The sequence below is a fragment of the Saimiri boliviensis genome, chromosome 10 (assembly GCF_048565385.1).
Source record: "Saimiri boliviensis isolate mSaiBol1 chromosome 10, mSaiBol1.pri, whole genome shotgun sequence".
Lineage (NCBI taxonomy): Eukaryota > Metazoa > Chordata > Mammalia > Primates > Cebidae > Saimiri > Saimiri boliviensis.
The window spans coordinates 3,488,008-3,504,669 of NC_133458.1; the positions used below are offsets into that span (position 1 = coordinate 3,488,008).

The window sequence follows — 16,662 nt, forward strand, 5'->3', positions numbered from 1 at the left end:
GGCCCGGTGGTCCGGAGAAGGGGTGCGGGGCGGGGGCGCGGGGCCCCGGCCTCCTTTAGCGGCGGGCTCGGGTGGGCCTGTCCCTGCGCTGCCTTCCAGGACCCTGGGGCATCCAGGCGGCCGTGCGCCCTGCTCGGAGAGGCTGGTGCCGGGACGCGGGGGGCGCAGGCCCCGGGTGCCGGCGCTGTGGGGCTCACATTGGGGCAGGGGCAGAAGGACCCCCTGACCGGATCAGCTCCGCAAAACAGCAACAACAACAGCAAACGGAGAATCGCCCACATCCTGAAAGGCCTGATGCAGCCCCCAAAGCCGGGCCATCAGGGAGACCTTCCGGGGCCCGGTGTGACATCCCTCCGCAAACGGGGCTTCAAGGCAGAGAATTCGCCGCCAATTGCTATTGTGTCTTCATACAACTTTTCTTCCTTCTTTGAGACAGGGTCTCACTGTCGCCCAGGCTGGAGTGCAGTGGCAGGATCTCGGCTCACTGCGACCTCCGCCTTCCCAGCTCAGGCCATCCTCCCACCTCAGCCTTCCAAGTAGCTGGGACTACAGCTGCCTGCCCCACACCTGGCTGATTTTTTTTTTTTTTTTTTTTTTTTTTTTTGTATTTTTACTGGAGGTAGTTTCTCCACATTGCCCAGGCTGGTCTCAAACTCCAGACCTCAAGTGACCCGCCCGCCTCGGCCTCCCAAAGTGCTGGGATTACAGGCGTGAGCCGCGGCGCCCGGCCTCGTTGTGTTTCTTAGTGTAGTATTTGGTTCACCAACATTTTATTTAGATTTTTTTCATCGATATTCATAAACATTATCAGTTGGTCATCTTTTTTGTGCCATCTCTTCCAGGTTTAGATATAAATAAAAACAATTGCTTCATTAAAAAGATGTGGAAATTTTCTCTCATTTTAATGCGTTGAAACCACGTTCGCAGCATGAGTCCTATCTGATCTCTAAACACTGGGTAGAATTCCTCTGTAACATGCGGGCCTTTCTGTCTCTAGTTTTTTGATCATTGCTTTTTTTTTTTTTTTTTAACTACAGACCAATTTTTATTCATGAACACAGCTGTAAAAATTCTTTTTTATTACTACACTTCAGGTTCTGGGGCACATGTGCAGATCATGCAGGACTGTTGCATAGAGACACACATGGCAATGTGGTTTGCTGCCTCCAGCACCCCCCACCCACCCCGTCGCCTACATCTGGCATTTCTCCCTATGTTATCCCTCCCTGACCTCCTCACCCCTGCCCCCTGCTGTCTCTCCTTTGGCCCTCCCCAGCTGACCCCAGTGTGTGATGCTCCCCTCCCTGTGTCCATGTGTTCTCATTGTTCATCACCCACCTATGAGTGAGAACACACAGTGTTTGATTTTCTGTTCTTGTGTCAGTTTGCTGAGAATGATGGTTTCCAGATTCATCCATGTCCCTACAAAGGACACAAACTCATCATTCTTTTATGGCTGCAGAGTATTCCATGGTGTATATGTGCCACATTTTTCTTGTCCAGTCTATCATTGATGGGCATTTGGGTTGGTTCCAGGTCTCTGCTATTGTAAACAGTGCCACCATGAACATACGTGTGCATGTGTCTTTATAATGGAACGATTTATAATCCTTTGGATATATACCCAGTTATGGGATTGCTGGGTCAAATGGAATTTCTATTTCTAGGTCCTTGAGGAATCACCACACTGTCTTCCACAATGGTTGAACTAGTTTACACTCCCACCAACAGTGTAAGAGTGTTCCTATTTCTCCACATCCTCAACAGCCTCTGTTGACTCCAGATTTTTTAATGATCACCATTCTAACTGGCGTGAGATGGTGTCTCAATGTAGTTTTGATTTGCATTTCTCTAATGACCAGTGATGATGAGCATTTTTTTCATATGTTTGTTGGCCTCATATATGTCTTCTTTTGAAAAGTGTCTGCTCATATACTTCACCCACTTTTGGATGGGTTTGTTTTTTTTCTTGTAAATCCATTTTAGTTCTTTGTAGATTCTGGATATCAGCCCTTTGTCAGATAGGTCGATTGCAAAATTTTTTTCCCATTCTGTTGGTTGCCAGTTCACTCTAATGGTTGTTTCTTTTACTGTACAGAAGCTCTGGAGTTTAATTAAGTCCCATTTGTCTATTTTGGCTTTTGGTGTTTTAGTCATGAAGTCCTTGCCTACGCCTATGTCCTGAATGGTTTTGCCTTGGTTTTCTTCTAGGGTTTTTATGGTGTTAGGTCTTATGTTTAAGTCTTTAATCCATCTGGAGTTAATTTTAGCATAAGGTGTCAGGAAGGGCTCCAGTTTCTGCTTTCTGCACACTGCTAGCCAGTTTTCCCAATACCATTTATTAAACAGGGAACCCTTTTCCCCATTGCTCGTTTTCATCAGGTTTGTTAAAGATCAGATGGTTGTAGATGTGTGGCGTTGCCTCCAGGGCCTCTGTTCTGTTCCATTGGTCTCTATCTGTTTTGGTACCAGTACCATGCTGTTTTGATTGCTGTAACCTTGTAGTATAGCTTGAAATCAGGTAGCATGATGCCTCCAGCTTTGTTCTTTTTGCTTAGGATTGTCCTGGCTATGCAGGCTCTCTTTTGGTTCCATATGAAGTTTAAGATGGTTTTTTTCCAGTTCTGTGAAGAAAGTCATTGGTAGCTTGATGGGGATAACGTTGAATCTATAGATTACTTTGGGCAGTATGGCCATTTTCACGATATTGATTCTTCCTAACCATGAGCATGGAATGTTTCTCCATCTCTTTGTGTCCTCTCTTATTTCCTTGAGCAGTGGTTTGTAGTTCTCCTTGAAGAGGTCCTTTACATCCTTGTTAGTTGTAGTCCTAGGTATTTTATTCTCTTTGTAGCAATTGTGAATGGCAGTTTGTTCTTGTTGTGGCTCTCTTTAAGTCTGTTACTGGTGTATAGGAATGCTTGTGATTTTTGCACATTGATTTTGTATCCCGAGACTTTGCCGAAGTTGCTTATCAGTTTAAGGAGATTTCGGGCTGAGACGATGGGGTCTTCTAAATATACAATCATGTCGTCTGCAAATAGACAGTTTGGCTTCCTCCTTTCCTAGTTGAATACCCTTTATTTCTTTTTCTTGTCTGATTGCCCTGGCTAGAACTTCCAATATTATATTGAATAGGAGTGGTGAGAGAGGATATCATTGTCTAGTGCCAGATTTCAAAAGGAATGCTTCCAGGTTTTGCCCATTCAGTATGATATTGACTGTAGATTTGTCATAAATAGCTTTTATTGTTTTGAGGTATGTTCCCAGTTTATTGACAGTTCTTAGCACGAAGGGCTGTTGAATTTTGTCGAAGGCCTTCTCTGCATCTATTGAGATAATCACGTGGTTTTTGTCTTTGGTTCTATTTATGTGGTGGATTATGTTTAAAGACTTGCATATGTTGAACCAGCCTTGCATCCCTGGAATGAATCCTACTTGATTGTGATGAATAAGCTTTTTGATGCAATCGGTTTGCCAGTATTTTATTGAAGATTTTTGCCTCTTTGTTCACCATGAATATTGGCCTGAAGTTTTTTTTGTTGAGTCTCTGCCAGGTTTTGGTACACTGTCTTTATTTTTTCTGTGGCAATTGACTGGTATAAGCTTTAGATTTCCACAGCAGCTGATACTAGTACACTGTTTATCCTAAGAAACAATCCATATCATGTAGGTTTTTTAATTATCTGCACAAAGATCCACAAAGCAGTCTTTTCTTGCTTAAAAGATAATCCCTCTTACGGGCAAAGCACTTGACTAGGTGTTTCTCCCCAGAAGATACACAAATGACCAACAAGCATATGAGAAGATGCTTCACCTCACTAACCATTAGGGAAACACAGCTCAAGCCACAAGGAGACACCCCCTACACCCATTAGGGTGCCTATGACACAGAAAACCAAATAATCATAAAATAGCATGTGTTGGTGAAGACGTGGTGAAGCGGAGGAAACCCCTGAGCACTGTTGGTGGGGATGTCCAAGGTCGACAGGATGACACTTCCTCAAACATTAACCCTAGAACTGCCATGGGACCCAGCATTCCCATGCCTCCATATAGACACAGAAGAATTGGAAGCAGGGCCTTGAAAAGACGTGTGCACACGCGTGTTCACAGCAGCACTTGTCACTGTCAATAGCAGACACCACCCACACACCCACTGACGAGTGAGGAGGCAGCAAATGCACTCTGTGTTTGTAATGGACTATGACTCCGCTTTGCAAAGAAGGGAGTCCTGACACCGGCTGCCACGTGAAGGACCTTGAGGACATCGTGCCAAGTGAAACAGGCCAGTCACAAAAGGGCAAGTACCACAAAATCCCACCCACAGGAGGCACTTAGCATCGTTAAATTCAGAGGCAGAAAGTGGAGTGGGGGGGCGGTGCTGGGGGTTCGCTCGGGGAAGTGGGATGGGGAGCTTGTGTTTCATGGGGAGAGTGTCAGTTCTGTAAGATGAAAAGGTTCTGGAGATGGGCGGTGGGGACGCTGTACAGCCATGTGAATATACATAATGTGACCGAGAGACCTGGACACTGAGCACTGCAGCTATATATACTGATGTATAATGTTCATGTCACAAATGTTTTACATAATTCGATGTTACGTATGTTTTACGATTTTTAAAAAGTCCTTTTCATCAATAGTAATTCCCTCCTTGCATTTTTGTTTGTATGTTCTCCTTCTTAATTAGCTAGTAGATTGTCTATTTTATTGATTTTTTTCCCTAAGAACCAGGATTTTAATGTATACATTTTGTTAAATGAGCGTTTTCACTTGATTAATCCAAAAACTAAAGGGAGAGAGTTTCAGGAAGCTTCACATGACATCACCTGGATGGTTGCCATCAGTGGCTCCCTGGTGAGGCCAGTGCCGTCATCTCGGGGGCACGGCCATCCTGGGAAGCTGGGGCGCAGCCTGCCTGTGGTGACCGAGATGCAAATTGGCAATGTAAGGGCCAGGGAAGAAGCCTAAGCCAGGAGCAGCACTGGAGGTGCCTCTGCTCTTTAAAAGCAGAATAAGGGCTGGGGACGGTGACCCACGCCTGTCACCCCGGCACTTTAGGAGGTCGAGGCAGGTGGATCACTTGAGCTCAGGAGTTCAAGACCAGCCTCGGCAAACATGGCGAAACCCCATCTCTACTAAACATATTTAAAATTAGCCAGGCATGGTGGCGGACGCTTGTAGTCCCAGCTGCTGGGGAAGCTGTGGTAAGAGGATCAGCTGAGCCCAGGAAGCCAAGGCTACACGGAGCCATGACCGCACCCCTGCACTCCACGTGAGACAAGCAGACAACACCAAGGGTAAGATTACAGGACTCAGCTGCCATGTTTCAACAGGAGGGATCAGACCAAACATCTGAACCACTTCCGAACCTCCTGTGTCTGGGCCTGCCGCAAATACACTGCCTTGTGTAATTGGTTGCACTAAATAAATACACACCAAGACCTCCAGCACGCCAGGCCCTGCTCAGGGAGCAACGATGGGAAAATAACAATACCTTCTTCAAGGAGCTGCCACTCCTGAGTGTGCCCTTAATCAAAGAAAGCCCCGTTTTCTCCCTGCAACGTCAAGGCGTTTTTTGCCCATTTGCTGTAGAGCTCCCATTACCCAAAGTCCAGGTTTTAAAGAAAGAATGACTTATTCTTGGACTATGGATTAAAGTGGAAGAAAATTGCTTTGGGTTTTAATCACACGGCATTTTCGGATTATGATTTAGGCTTATACACTCAACGAAACCGGATTTGAGAAATTCACCAGACACATCTGCTTTTGTTACCCACTGCTGCTTCCTCTATTTCCATTTCCCAAATTTGCCTCTTCTCTCGCTTTCTTTTTTCCTTACTTAGGTCCAAACTAAAGCACTTTCCATCTTTACGAACCAAGAGAACGAGGTGATAAAATGTGAGCAGAACAGGGTGATAAAACGTACCTTTGAAAGTAGCCACCTGCTTGTGGAAGGCACCCGTTTGCACGTCACTAGTTCACATGTGCATTAAGTGGACGTGAAGAGCACGAAGAATGGCTGCATGAGCCGCGCGTGCGGGCACCTGCCTGGACAGCGCCCAGTCCCGGGGAGGGCCAGCCACTGAGACCCTATGAAACCTGCTCTCGGGGATTTCGCAGCCGGAAGCGCGCGCGTGCCTTCTTCCCGCATTCCTGACAGTGCTTCTGCGGTGGCCATGTCTTCCCCAGGGTCCTGCCGGTGGCCCTGTCAAGCCCTGCACACCAGCCTGGACCAGGGCGATGACAGAAAGGGCACCACCATGTCCCAATCTGCTTCAGCCCTCACAGCTGCTGACCCACAGGCTGTTCCACGGATGACAGAGGCCTGTCAAGGGAGCCTCACATCTTCCATACCTCAAGGGACCAAAGGAAACAGCACTGAGAACGGTGGTCCTGTTTACACATAAGAAAGGAGTGTGGCCGGGCGCGGTGGCTCAAGCCTGTAATCCCAGCACTTTGGGAGGCCGAGGCGGGTGGATCACGAGGTCGAGAGATCGAGACCATCCTGGTCAATGTGGTGAAACCCCGTCTCTACTAAAAAAAAAAAAAATACAAAAAATTAGCTGGGCATGGTGGCGCGTGCCTGTAGTCCCAGCTACTCAGGAGGCTGAGGCAGGAGAATTGCTTGAACCCCGGAGGCGGAGGTTGCGGTGAGCCGAGATCGCGTCATTGCACTCCAGCCTGGGTAACAAGAGTGACACTCTGTCTCAAAAAAAAAAAAAAAAGAAAGAAGTGGGTGCTGCAGGTGAAGGGTGGGGGTGGAGCTGGTCACCACCGCCCCCTGAACCCCAGCAGACACCAACACCAGCATCTGGGTGGGGAGGGAAGCCGGCCCACCACAGCGCAGAGCGGGGTGTGATGGGGCATCTTCTCCTTGAATGGTTCCTTTAACAGTGGTTTCTGGAAGCTGAGCTGCCTTCTTTTCAAAGACATCGTTTTCAAAACAGACCATAAATTATGAGCAATTTCTAGCAACGTGAAAACCGCGTGGGCTACATGAAATGGAAAACAGACACGATCGGACGTGCACTGTGATGACAGCCTCTGCAAGGAGGCCGTGCACAGCAAGGGCACAGCACCAAGGAAGAGCCGCGTCACGGGGACGGCGGGGGGTGGTGGGCTGGGCCTCCCCATCTTCAGCCTCTCACTGTCATGCTGGAATACAAATCTCTTCTGAAAAATTGTAAAAATTATCTGTAATGCTTTAACAAATTAAAAAGAAGACTAGCTCCCCCATCCCTAACAAAAGAGAGCATACACTTTGCTGCCGTCTGCCTGGTCAGCTGGGAGTCATGCAGTGGCTCCCTGGGCCTTCAGGGACCCACTAATGAGACAGCGGCGTGAAAGCCGGGCGGGGGCCGCCCAGGGGTCGATCTGGGGAGCTCACCCCCCCACCCCTCCCGGAGGGGCAGCAGCACCGTCTCGGGCACACGGCTAAGATGCTGTGGGCCGACCTGAGCGCCGAGATAAAATGAAGGCCACGGAACCAGAGTGGAAACTGCAAGGTTTTATTAACACGACTTCCAAATTACATACAGCATAGATCAAACACATTTCTGGTATGAAATCACACAAATGATACACACAACAGTACATTGTCTTTTCAACTACGGTATTACCATTCTTCACACAGATCTTGGAAAAGCTACCACAGCAGTTAGGCACAGTGAACAAAGGGTGGACAGGCAACGGCATTCCCACAAGTTAAGCGCAGTGTGTCTGAGAAAACAGATGGAGATCAAACCCAGAGACACGCTCTCCCGTCCTCGCTCGATGTCTGAATTTCCAACGCTCTCCCAGTCAACACGGCTTCGCCCCCAACCAGAGCCACCCGGTGCAGCCCGCAGAGTGCGCACGCATCAGGGCGGGGAGGCCCCGTCGGTCGGACGGCCGCCACCTCCAAGCGGAGTGAGCCACGCTACCACTAACACTGAACTCATGCACAAGAGCTCCTGCGAAAGCAGAGGGGTGGGAAACAAAGAAGCGGGTGGTTAGGGGTACGGACCGCACGCTGCGGACGCTGGCATCTTTGACTCGGCACTCACTCCTGCAGAGCCAAACTGCAAAACAACAGAATTAAAATGTTACTCTCTCCAATCAGACCTGGAGGAATGAACCGTAAGTAAAGACCTGTCAAAGCAAAGGTTGAGAGGTGAGCGGGTTGTAAACAAGTGTGAGAACCGTCAGCACCTTCCCTCCCAGCCCGCTGCAGTCTCCACGCGGACGGCCGCGGGGCCGCGGGGCAGGAATGCAGCCCTCACCCAGTGTGCAGCCGGCAGGCGGAGGCAAAGGAGCGTGCAAAGCGAGGGAGATGGGAAGTCAGAGAGAGAGTCTCGGAGTGGGACAGGAGCTACTGGTGTTAAGAATGGTAGATGGATTTAGCCAGGAAAGCAAAACAGAAATGGACAGACAGGGAGAGCCCAGAGCGTGGCATGGCGAGGCGGTCCCATTACTAAATGACAGTAGCAAGAAGAAAGTAGAAACGTCCAGCAAACAGAATCAGCTCAGACATGAAAAAGGTCAGACTCTGTGCTTTGTCGCTGCGGTACCTGCAAATTAAACAGTGAAATTAAAGCCCAAGAGTTCAAGTCCTCACAGAGGAAACCATCCTGGATCCCATGCCTGTGAAAAGCAAAGCTGAATTACAGAAACGAGGGACGACGTGCCTCTGCAGCTCAAGGCGCCACTGTGTGCTGTGTGCGCACGTTATTAAAAACGTTACACCTAAGAAAATGCTACAGAAGGCATACGACTCAAAACAGTCCTTGAAAAATCAGCTTCCGCTTATGGGTGCCCTTAAAATGAAAAGCAGTTTAAAAGAAAATCATGCTAGAAGAAGGCATGAGGTCTACTTTCTAGAGTGTATTAAATTATTAAATACAGAATACTTTACAATACAACCTGTCTGCCTATCCACTCTGTGGAACAGACTAAAATAAAAAACTACGTGTTTCTTTTTGAAGGCCCTGCATTTTTCTAAATACCTTTTAAAATCAGTAAAATAAAACCAAGCAAAATACTAACATGAAGACTTCCTTATCTTTTAGTCGGTTAGCAGTAAAAGGGAAAAACAAGTACTCAAGAAAAGTCTCGCTAAGATACCTGTTGCGTCCGCCAATCGTAAAGGCTTCCTACCAAAACATGACACAGAAAAGAGGGAGTGGGGAGGTTCAGAGCGTTTTCTACCCAAGGCAGCTCACAACGCGTGCAGTGAGCGGCCTTTCCAGCCATATGCTACCAGCAGGAGGTATACCTGGGGATCCAATATGAATCCGTGAGTTCCGCTTTGGTTCCAGTACACAAACCACGGGCTTATGCACCTCAGAAGCTACCATTTAAAAAAATTCAGTAGGTTGCAAAAAAACCTTACATAAAATCCTTAGGATTTAATATTAAGTCAAGGCTAAATGCCTTTGGAGGCTAAATTCATTTTTAAGAATATCCAAAATAACATTCCATTCACCAACTTTAAAAATAGTTGAAAAAGTTGACTGAAATGTTCTTCACAAGTACCTCAGCCTTTCCCTAGCTGATCCGGACTTGGGGCTTTCCGGGTGGTGGCAGTGGGGTGGGCTGGTCCTTTCCTATCCTGCACCCCCTCCCATCAGTCAGTTCCCTTGTAGAATCGTCACCTGTAATTTTTTGAAGAATCAACAATACCTTTCAAGTTTTCTCTCTCCCACCCCGCCTCCCTCCCGCTCCAAATTTTAAAAAATGGGGTGGAGGGTCAGAGCTAAATGAAGGGAGGCCACTGGGTCTACACGAGGTGCTGCGAAGCCAGAGCCAAGGCCTACAAGCAGGAGGGAGGCAGGAAAAACACGAATCCCAGGAGGAGCAACGCAACAGCGGGAAGCCCAAAGTCACCCAAGAAGGGCGCTCCGGAGCCCGCGCCAGGAACGTGTCTTGGCAGCTGGCAGTCCTCTCCAGCCAGAGAGCAGAGGAGGGGGACAGCCACGGGGACTAGAGTTTCTAGGGCTCCAGAATGTGCTGGCTCAGCACGCTGCCACCCCACCACACACGCTGACCTCCTGTCCCATGCCGTTCCCTGACTAGAACCTGCCGTCAACAAGCACCAGTCCGATGGCCCAGGAGCGCATTCCGCTTACCTTCCCAATAAAACAACGAAGAAATACAAAACAAACAGAACAAAACAAAAACAACAAAAGCCAAAAGAAAACAAAAGTGATGAGTTCTTAAAACCCATCTAGGACAAAGGCTCCAGGGCCTCGGGTGTCCTTGACCTGCCCTACCTGTCCTGCCCCAGCTGACCACCACCCAGTGGAGACGCTCCCCTGCCCCACGCCTCCAGGCCATCCAGTGTGGCCCAAGGGCTCTCAACTTGACCGGCCTGGATGGCCTCCCCTGATGAGCCGGTGTGTTAGAAGAAAGTTGATCATTACCACTGAGATGACAGCTTCCCCCGTCCTCAAGCCTCTCCTCACCTGGGTCTGCCCATCCCTTCCTCCTCCTCTTCACCCTCAACTCCTCCTCCACCTTCTTCAGTAACAAAGCCTTCTGTTCACAGAACTGAGCAAGATGCTGTTTGAAAAAAAGAGCCCTGGGTACAGGATCTAAGCTCTGTCACAATTCAGAAATGCTACAGAAGCAAGCTTCAACAACTGTTTGTCTGAGACCTTCACAAACCATGCTAGGAATGACCCGTATTAAAAATAGTTACGGTGAAGCCACCTCCCGCCCCATCCTATCTCCTCCAGCGAGGAAGGGTACAGGCACCTGCAGAGGCTGCTGCCCGTCTGGAAAGTGGAGAAACCCCTCAAAATTTGTCTGGAAAAATGATGAGATTTACTCTTTAGAAGAATATCAGTATAAGGATTTAACAAACGTGGCCAGACCAGTGGTAATGTAAGGTTATCTTCAAGTAAGTAGCTAAGTGAACTTCTATTACAGCACAAAATCAAAACGAGATAACGCAAAAAGAAAAGTAACTTGGGTCCACATATCAGCTGCTGAATCACCGTATGAGATATGCTAATATTTACGACCTTTAAGCTTCTTGAACTTGTGAACAAATAATACACAGATCAGGGTAAACGTATTGGCTTACTACCATCTTTATAAAAATCGAATATACACACAAATACATCAACAACTGTGGAACTGTATCCATTAAACTTTCATAAGACAACACAGAAGAACTGATTGCTAAGATGTTGCTGAGTTGAAAGCACTTCCAGTAACATTTTAATTTTAAAAAGTCCGTATTTACATTGTATGCTAAATGCTCTTGCATCTCATTTTAAATGCATGATGAATCAAGAACAAAGATAATGGTTGCAGCAGATCTTCCAGGAGGGTCTGGCTGGTGTGGTCTGCCTCACCATGAGCAGCACACCACACCTGTAAGTTGCATGACTTTCTAATTCTGCTTCTTTTTCTGTAGTTTCCTTCGAGGAAACTAAACCTTCATTACTGGGATTGTCTGGTACTAAGAATCCATTTTCAGTGGTTGTGGGTGTTGAGAGAGGTTGGTCTGTGCTGGGCTGTTCTAACCAGCGCTTTAAGGCGGGCCCGGATGACTTTGCCAATCACCTTTCTAGAACATTCTATGAGGAGGAAGTCTGCCCGTGTGCGTGTGTAGACGGTTAGAGAAATACGCACACCCCGCTGCCTGTGCCTCACTCAGGGAGCACCACAGCAGACCTTCCAGTGGCCGTGAAGTCTGTCTTGAAGAACGGGTACCCAAACACGACCAGTTTTATGAACACTGACTGCAAAAAAGGATGTTCTAATGCCTACTTCTCAGAGACAACACGCAGATGTTTGGTTTTAAATACGGCACACTCAGACTAGTTCAAAAAGTGGTTAAAAAAAAAAAGTCATTAAACTCATTTCATTGCCTCAGTAAGCCCTCAATGACAAGTCAGTCGGGAAGCCTTCCCACTGCCCAGCGGGTCCTAAGTGGTCTGGGTCTCTCTTCATTACAGCTCAAGGGTTGCCCAACTCACCACTCCAACACAGCTGTGGACTGAGCCAAGTAACTCCACCAAAGACATCAACACATCGTATCTCACTATGGAAATGAGGGGCAGTGACAGCCGTGTGAACCCGCCGACGGGCACACAGACCTGCTGCCCGGACGGCCTCTGCAGGCTCAGGGAGGCAGGGCTGACAGACAGCCCCACCTTCCGAGGGCTGGCTGGGGCACTGTGGAGCAGAGGTGGCGGCGGCACTGCTGCAGGGTCCTAGCACATCCTACGAGTGCTGCGGCTTCCTGGGACAGTGGCCGCAGCCCCTGCAGCGTGCAGCGTGACTCTCAAGCACAAGGCAAACGCCACGTTAGAATCACTGCTACAGAAAAGCTGGCCGGGTCCGAAGACCTTCTTCAGCTCTTCAAATGGTTGTGGTAACTGAGGAAGTAATAGAAAACGTCAACTGTGGAGACACGATGACGCAAGGCTACGCCCATCTCCTTAGTCCCGTCCTTCTAGGAGGCTGACAGTCCTAGGGCCGTGCTCCCTCCAGGGGCAGTAAGAAAGAACGGGCTTCTGTTTTCCTTGATTCTATTAGGAAATGTGACATGAAATCGTAGGTATAAAATGTCTGAGTATGCCCTAGCATTATTTGCTCAAATAGCTCAGGTCCACTTTCGAATATATCCAAAATAGTGAAACTCGTTCATGAGCAGAAATACAGTAAGGCACTTTTTCCAGTGTTTGCCCAGAATGAATTCTACTACAGTGGCTTTATGGAGAGTATGTCTCACCTACAGGAACCTACCCGCAATCACGAAAAGCACTTTCAATGATGACACAGACACGTCTCATTTGGGGCTATGCTGTCCCTGGAAGAAAGCCACCCTCACCCTGCACGCCACGGGGAATGGCAGGCCAGAGCGAGCATCCGCTGATGGACAGGGCGGCCCGGCCGTAACAGCCTTCAGAAAAACAGAAGTGACTGAAGCAATGGCCACCAAATTCCCAAGGAATGTCATGTATCACAGAGCCAGTGACAAACAGGCCACCTTGCTGCATTTAAAAAGAGAAAAAAACCAGACAGATCTGTTCCACCTTCAAGCCGTTCCTCCACCTCACGTGGTGGGATCTAGGCCAGAGGGCTGCTGGGAGGTCATCACAGACCCCTGCTCTAGCCGAGGGCCAGACCGTGTGCCTGTCCAGCACGTTGCGTTATCTGGGAGGTGTTTTAAAAATGAATGGGGAGTTCATCAAAACTAGGAACACAGAGTTGACGCTTTTGAAATAGTGACAAGAAGCAGAATCTGCTGTTCAATTGGCACCGTTCCCAACCACCCCACTAATACCCTGGCTTTCCAGGATATGCAAAGGTCAATCAACAATCAACCCAAATTTTAATCTATGTTTTTTACAAGAGCCTTTTGAGGGCTGAGAAGACAACTCAAGTTCTGCTCGGTTGAGAAGACTCTTCTAGCCTGCACTGAAGATAAGTGCAACCATTATCAAATATTCTCTGCTGTGAAAAATACTTAGAATTTGTGACGTTAATGTTCTCTCCTGAATCTAAGTCACTGTGATCAATCATAGAGTCAGATCACAAAGAACAACGTCCACATGCACTGTAAGCACTTCGAAAACAAAAGAAAACGAAAAACTTGGAGTTCTTGGTGGTGACAACAGAATGTGAAGCAACCTAACACCAACTCCAGCCTGCTGTGTCCTGTCAGGTCGGCTCCTCTGGAATCAACGCCGGGGCCGGCTGGCGCTCCGGACACCACTGACGCGGGGCCGCGGCCCGGGGAGGCCTGTGCTCCTGGGGGTTCCGCGCCGGCCGGCAGCTTCCTTGAAGAAATCCCACAGTGTGTGTACAGCTTAAGGTCAGGCTGTCTTGTGAGGAATCACTCCACGATCAGGGCCACATTTATGTGGGACAAATCTATCATATGCCTGTGAAAATTTAAAGAAACCATCGACATTCAATTACCAAGGAGGGAGAAACTAAAGAGGACGGGGTCCTTTTTAATAAAAACCCACCGTCCAAACAGGCCGATTCCCTGGCAAGAGCCACTGAAACACCAGGGCGGCTCTTCACCGGGCAGAAGGACGCGCGCTTCACAACAGCGCCACCGTCTGCGCTGCGCCCTGCTGTCCCTCCACAGGGACAGGCGGGGACACACGCTTGCTACCGTGACAGACGGGAGAGCACAGGAAGGAGGCCCTCACTCCCGCCCCACGTCACCAAAACCGAGAGCACAGCGGTCACCTGTGGAACTTCTGCTGGAACGCGAGGGCGTGGGCGGGCTCCTTGAACTTCGCTATGGCTTTCCGCTGCTGGGGAAGCATCTGTAAACTCTGGAGAAAGAAAACAAGCATTTTAATACCAGTTGTAAATGACAACAGAAAATACGAACGTGTATGTTTATACTATTAGCTTTAACACAAAATGAGTCCAGGCGGACACTCGGAATAAACAAACTCATTTTCCTCTCTCCCTGGCAATTTTTCTTACTTATCCAGATACTCTATTCCAAAACAGCGCTTTAGTAAATCACTCCCAAGAGCAACACTGACATCTTCCAAGCTTAGTGTTAAGACCTGCCATCATCTGGCCACAGCAGCTGCCCGGCCTCCCCCGTGAGGCCTGGCAGCTACACCCCTGGACAGAGACGTCTCCTCTTCTCACGCTTCCTTATCAGGTGATTTTTTAATAGGGGCCGCCACGAATCTTCTTAAGAACAGGACTCATCACACCAGAGGAAACTGTTTAGTACAGTCCACAGCAAGCAATGGCCCCTATTCTACCATCTCTGTGCATCCAGCTGGGTCACTGTGAGGGCAGTGGTGCCTGGGGCAGCCATCAGCATAATGTGGTCACGTTTTGTACTTTAGGGTCTGTGATCACCAGTCTTAAACAATGGTCTCTGAAATGAAACCTTCAGGAGTCGCCACTCACTGGCCTAAAACAACAACGCCAGTGAAAAAGAAATGAATTTATGAAGCTCAGCCGAAAGAAACGATGAATCCGGTCAAGATTTACAAAGAGTGTCTGAAAAGCGTAACTTCCATCTAGTCCTTGAATCTGCGGTCTGAGGCAGAGGGGAGCTGCTTTCTGCTTTCTTAAGGCTTTGGCTTTAGGATCTGGGGCTGAGAGGGGCAGGAAGAGAGCACAGCAATCGCTGATCTGTCAGGCGGCGCTCTGAATGCTAAAGCAACTCACAGCTCCAGAGTCTGTGGTCCTTCTCAATTACTTCAGGACGCAGTCAACTTAGTGCCTACTGTCTGGAGCACGCACAGGTGCCACCCACCCCCCTACACCGCCTTATTTATTTATTTATTTACTTATTTATTTATTTATTTATTTTTGAGACAGAGTCCCACACTGTTGCCTGGGCTGGAGCACAGTGGCGCAATCTTGGCTCACAGCAACCTCCACCTCCAAGGTTCAAGTGATTCTCCTGCCTCAGCCTCCCAAGTAGCTGGGACTACAGGCATGTGCCACCATGTCCCGCTATTTTTTTGTATTTTTAGTAGAGACGAGGTTTCACTATGTTGGCCAGGCTGGTCTCAAACTCCTGACCTCGTGACCCACCCGCCTCAGCCTCCCAAAGTGCTGGGATTACAGGCGTGAGCCACTGTGCCTGGTGTCCCTGACTCTTCTAAGAGCAGGAGTCACTGGGCAGCTCCTGGCATGGGCACCAGCAAACACTGTCCTGAGGAACTGCACTCAACAGGCACTTTTGGTGGCCAGAAACTATTTGCTGTGTCTGAGTTTCTGTTCAGTGAAACAGAACAGCTACAGAAAATAACTAACTACCAGCACATGATCCCTTGGAAACATGGAGGCACACGTGGCCGTTTCATTTTAACAGCATTTGTCAAAGAGCTACAATGGAAGCAAACAGCTAAAAACATCAGTGACTTGGAAAGTGTTTTAAACAGTTCCACTGTATATGAAGTAACTATTCTCCATTTAATAACCACAGAACGTCTATCAGTAAACAAGACTAGCAGAGCTCTGAAAGAACACCCAAACACTTCCGAAAAAGTTGTCTTCCAGTGCTTCTATAGCAGCGTTTACACAGAAATACACAGAAAGGTTCAAGTCTCCACATCCAAGGGCATCAAGAAGGCCCGCATGCAGGCTACCCCGGGAGCGGCAAGCCTGGTCTGGGGACATCCCTGACACAGGCCAGCAATGAGGCAGCCCGCGAGGCAGCAAGGGAATTGGTCTGTGTTTTTCTGAAACGAGTTCAGTGAAATATCAGACTTTCTCCCTTCTTTCTGAAATAAAAGATGAACGCAAAGGAAACTTCTTGACAGCTTCACTTGTCGTTAAGCTAACAGGAAAAGTAAAGCCCCACAACGTGGTCTCTTGGATACATCCTCAGCAATATGGCTTGCAATATGGCTTTCTGGACTTTGAAATTGCGCCTGTATTTCTTGACAGGGACCCGTGTTCTCTCCCAATCTGCCAGACTCATCTTTCAGCAATGCACCCCTTTTGTGTATTAGCCTGTGAATGATATTCAGTCACTGAAACAACAGAGCAATTTCCAAAGAGAAAATGCTGTCTGTTCTGTTTCCAGGTAAGGGGCCGTGTAGAGTGAGAGTCACCTGTCCACCCTAGCCAGCCCCCACTGCCGCTGCCATGCCTCTGGGGCTCTCTCCGTTCTTCTGGCAACAGTACTGGCGTGCTCAGTGCTCCAGGATCCTGAGGGGTTTAAGC

General features: G+C 48.4%; 1 protein-coding gene across 4 annotated transcripts in view; it reads right to left on the bottom strand.

Annotated features, from left to right (window-relative positions):
- Positions 1-7,497: 7,497 nt before the first annotated feature.
- Positions 7,498-16,662, bottom strand: part of RBM33 (RNA binding motif protein 33) — a 141,560-nt gene continuing 132,395 nt past the window's right edge. For all 4 annotated transcript variants that reach the window (XM_039472685.2, XM_074378858.1, XM_074378857.1 and 1 more), the window contains exons 17-18: positions 14,200-14,288; positions 7,498-13,883 (exon numbers count right to left, since the gene is read on the bottom strand). In XM_039472685.2, the coding sequence (XP_039328619.1) occupies positions 13,835-13,883; positions 14,200-14,288 (138 nt within the window). In that variant the 3' untranslated portion in view covers positions 7,498-13,834. The remainder of the gene's footprint in view (positions 13,884-14,199; positions 14,289-16,662) is intronic.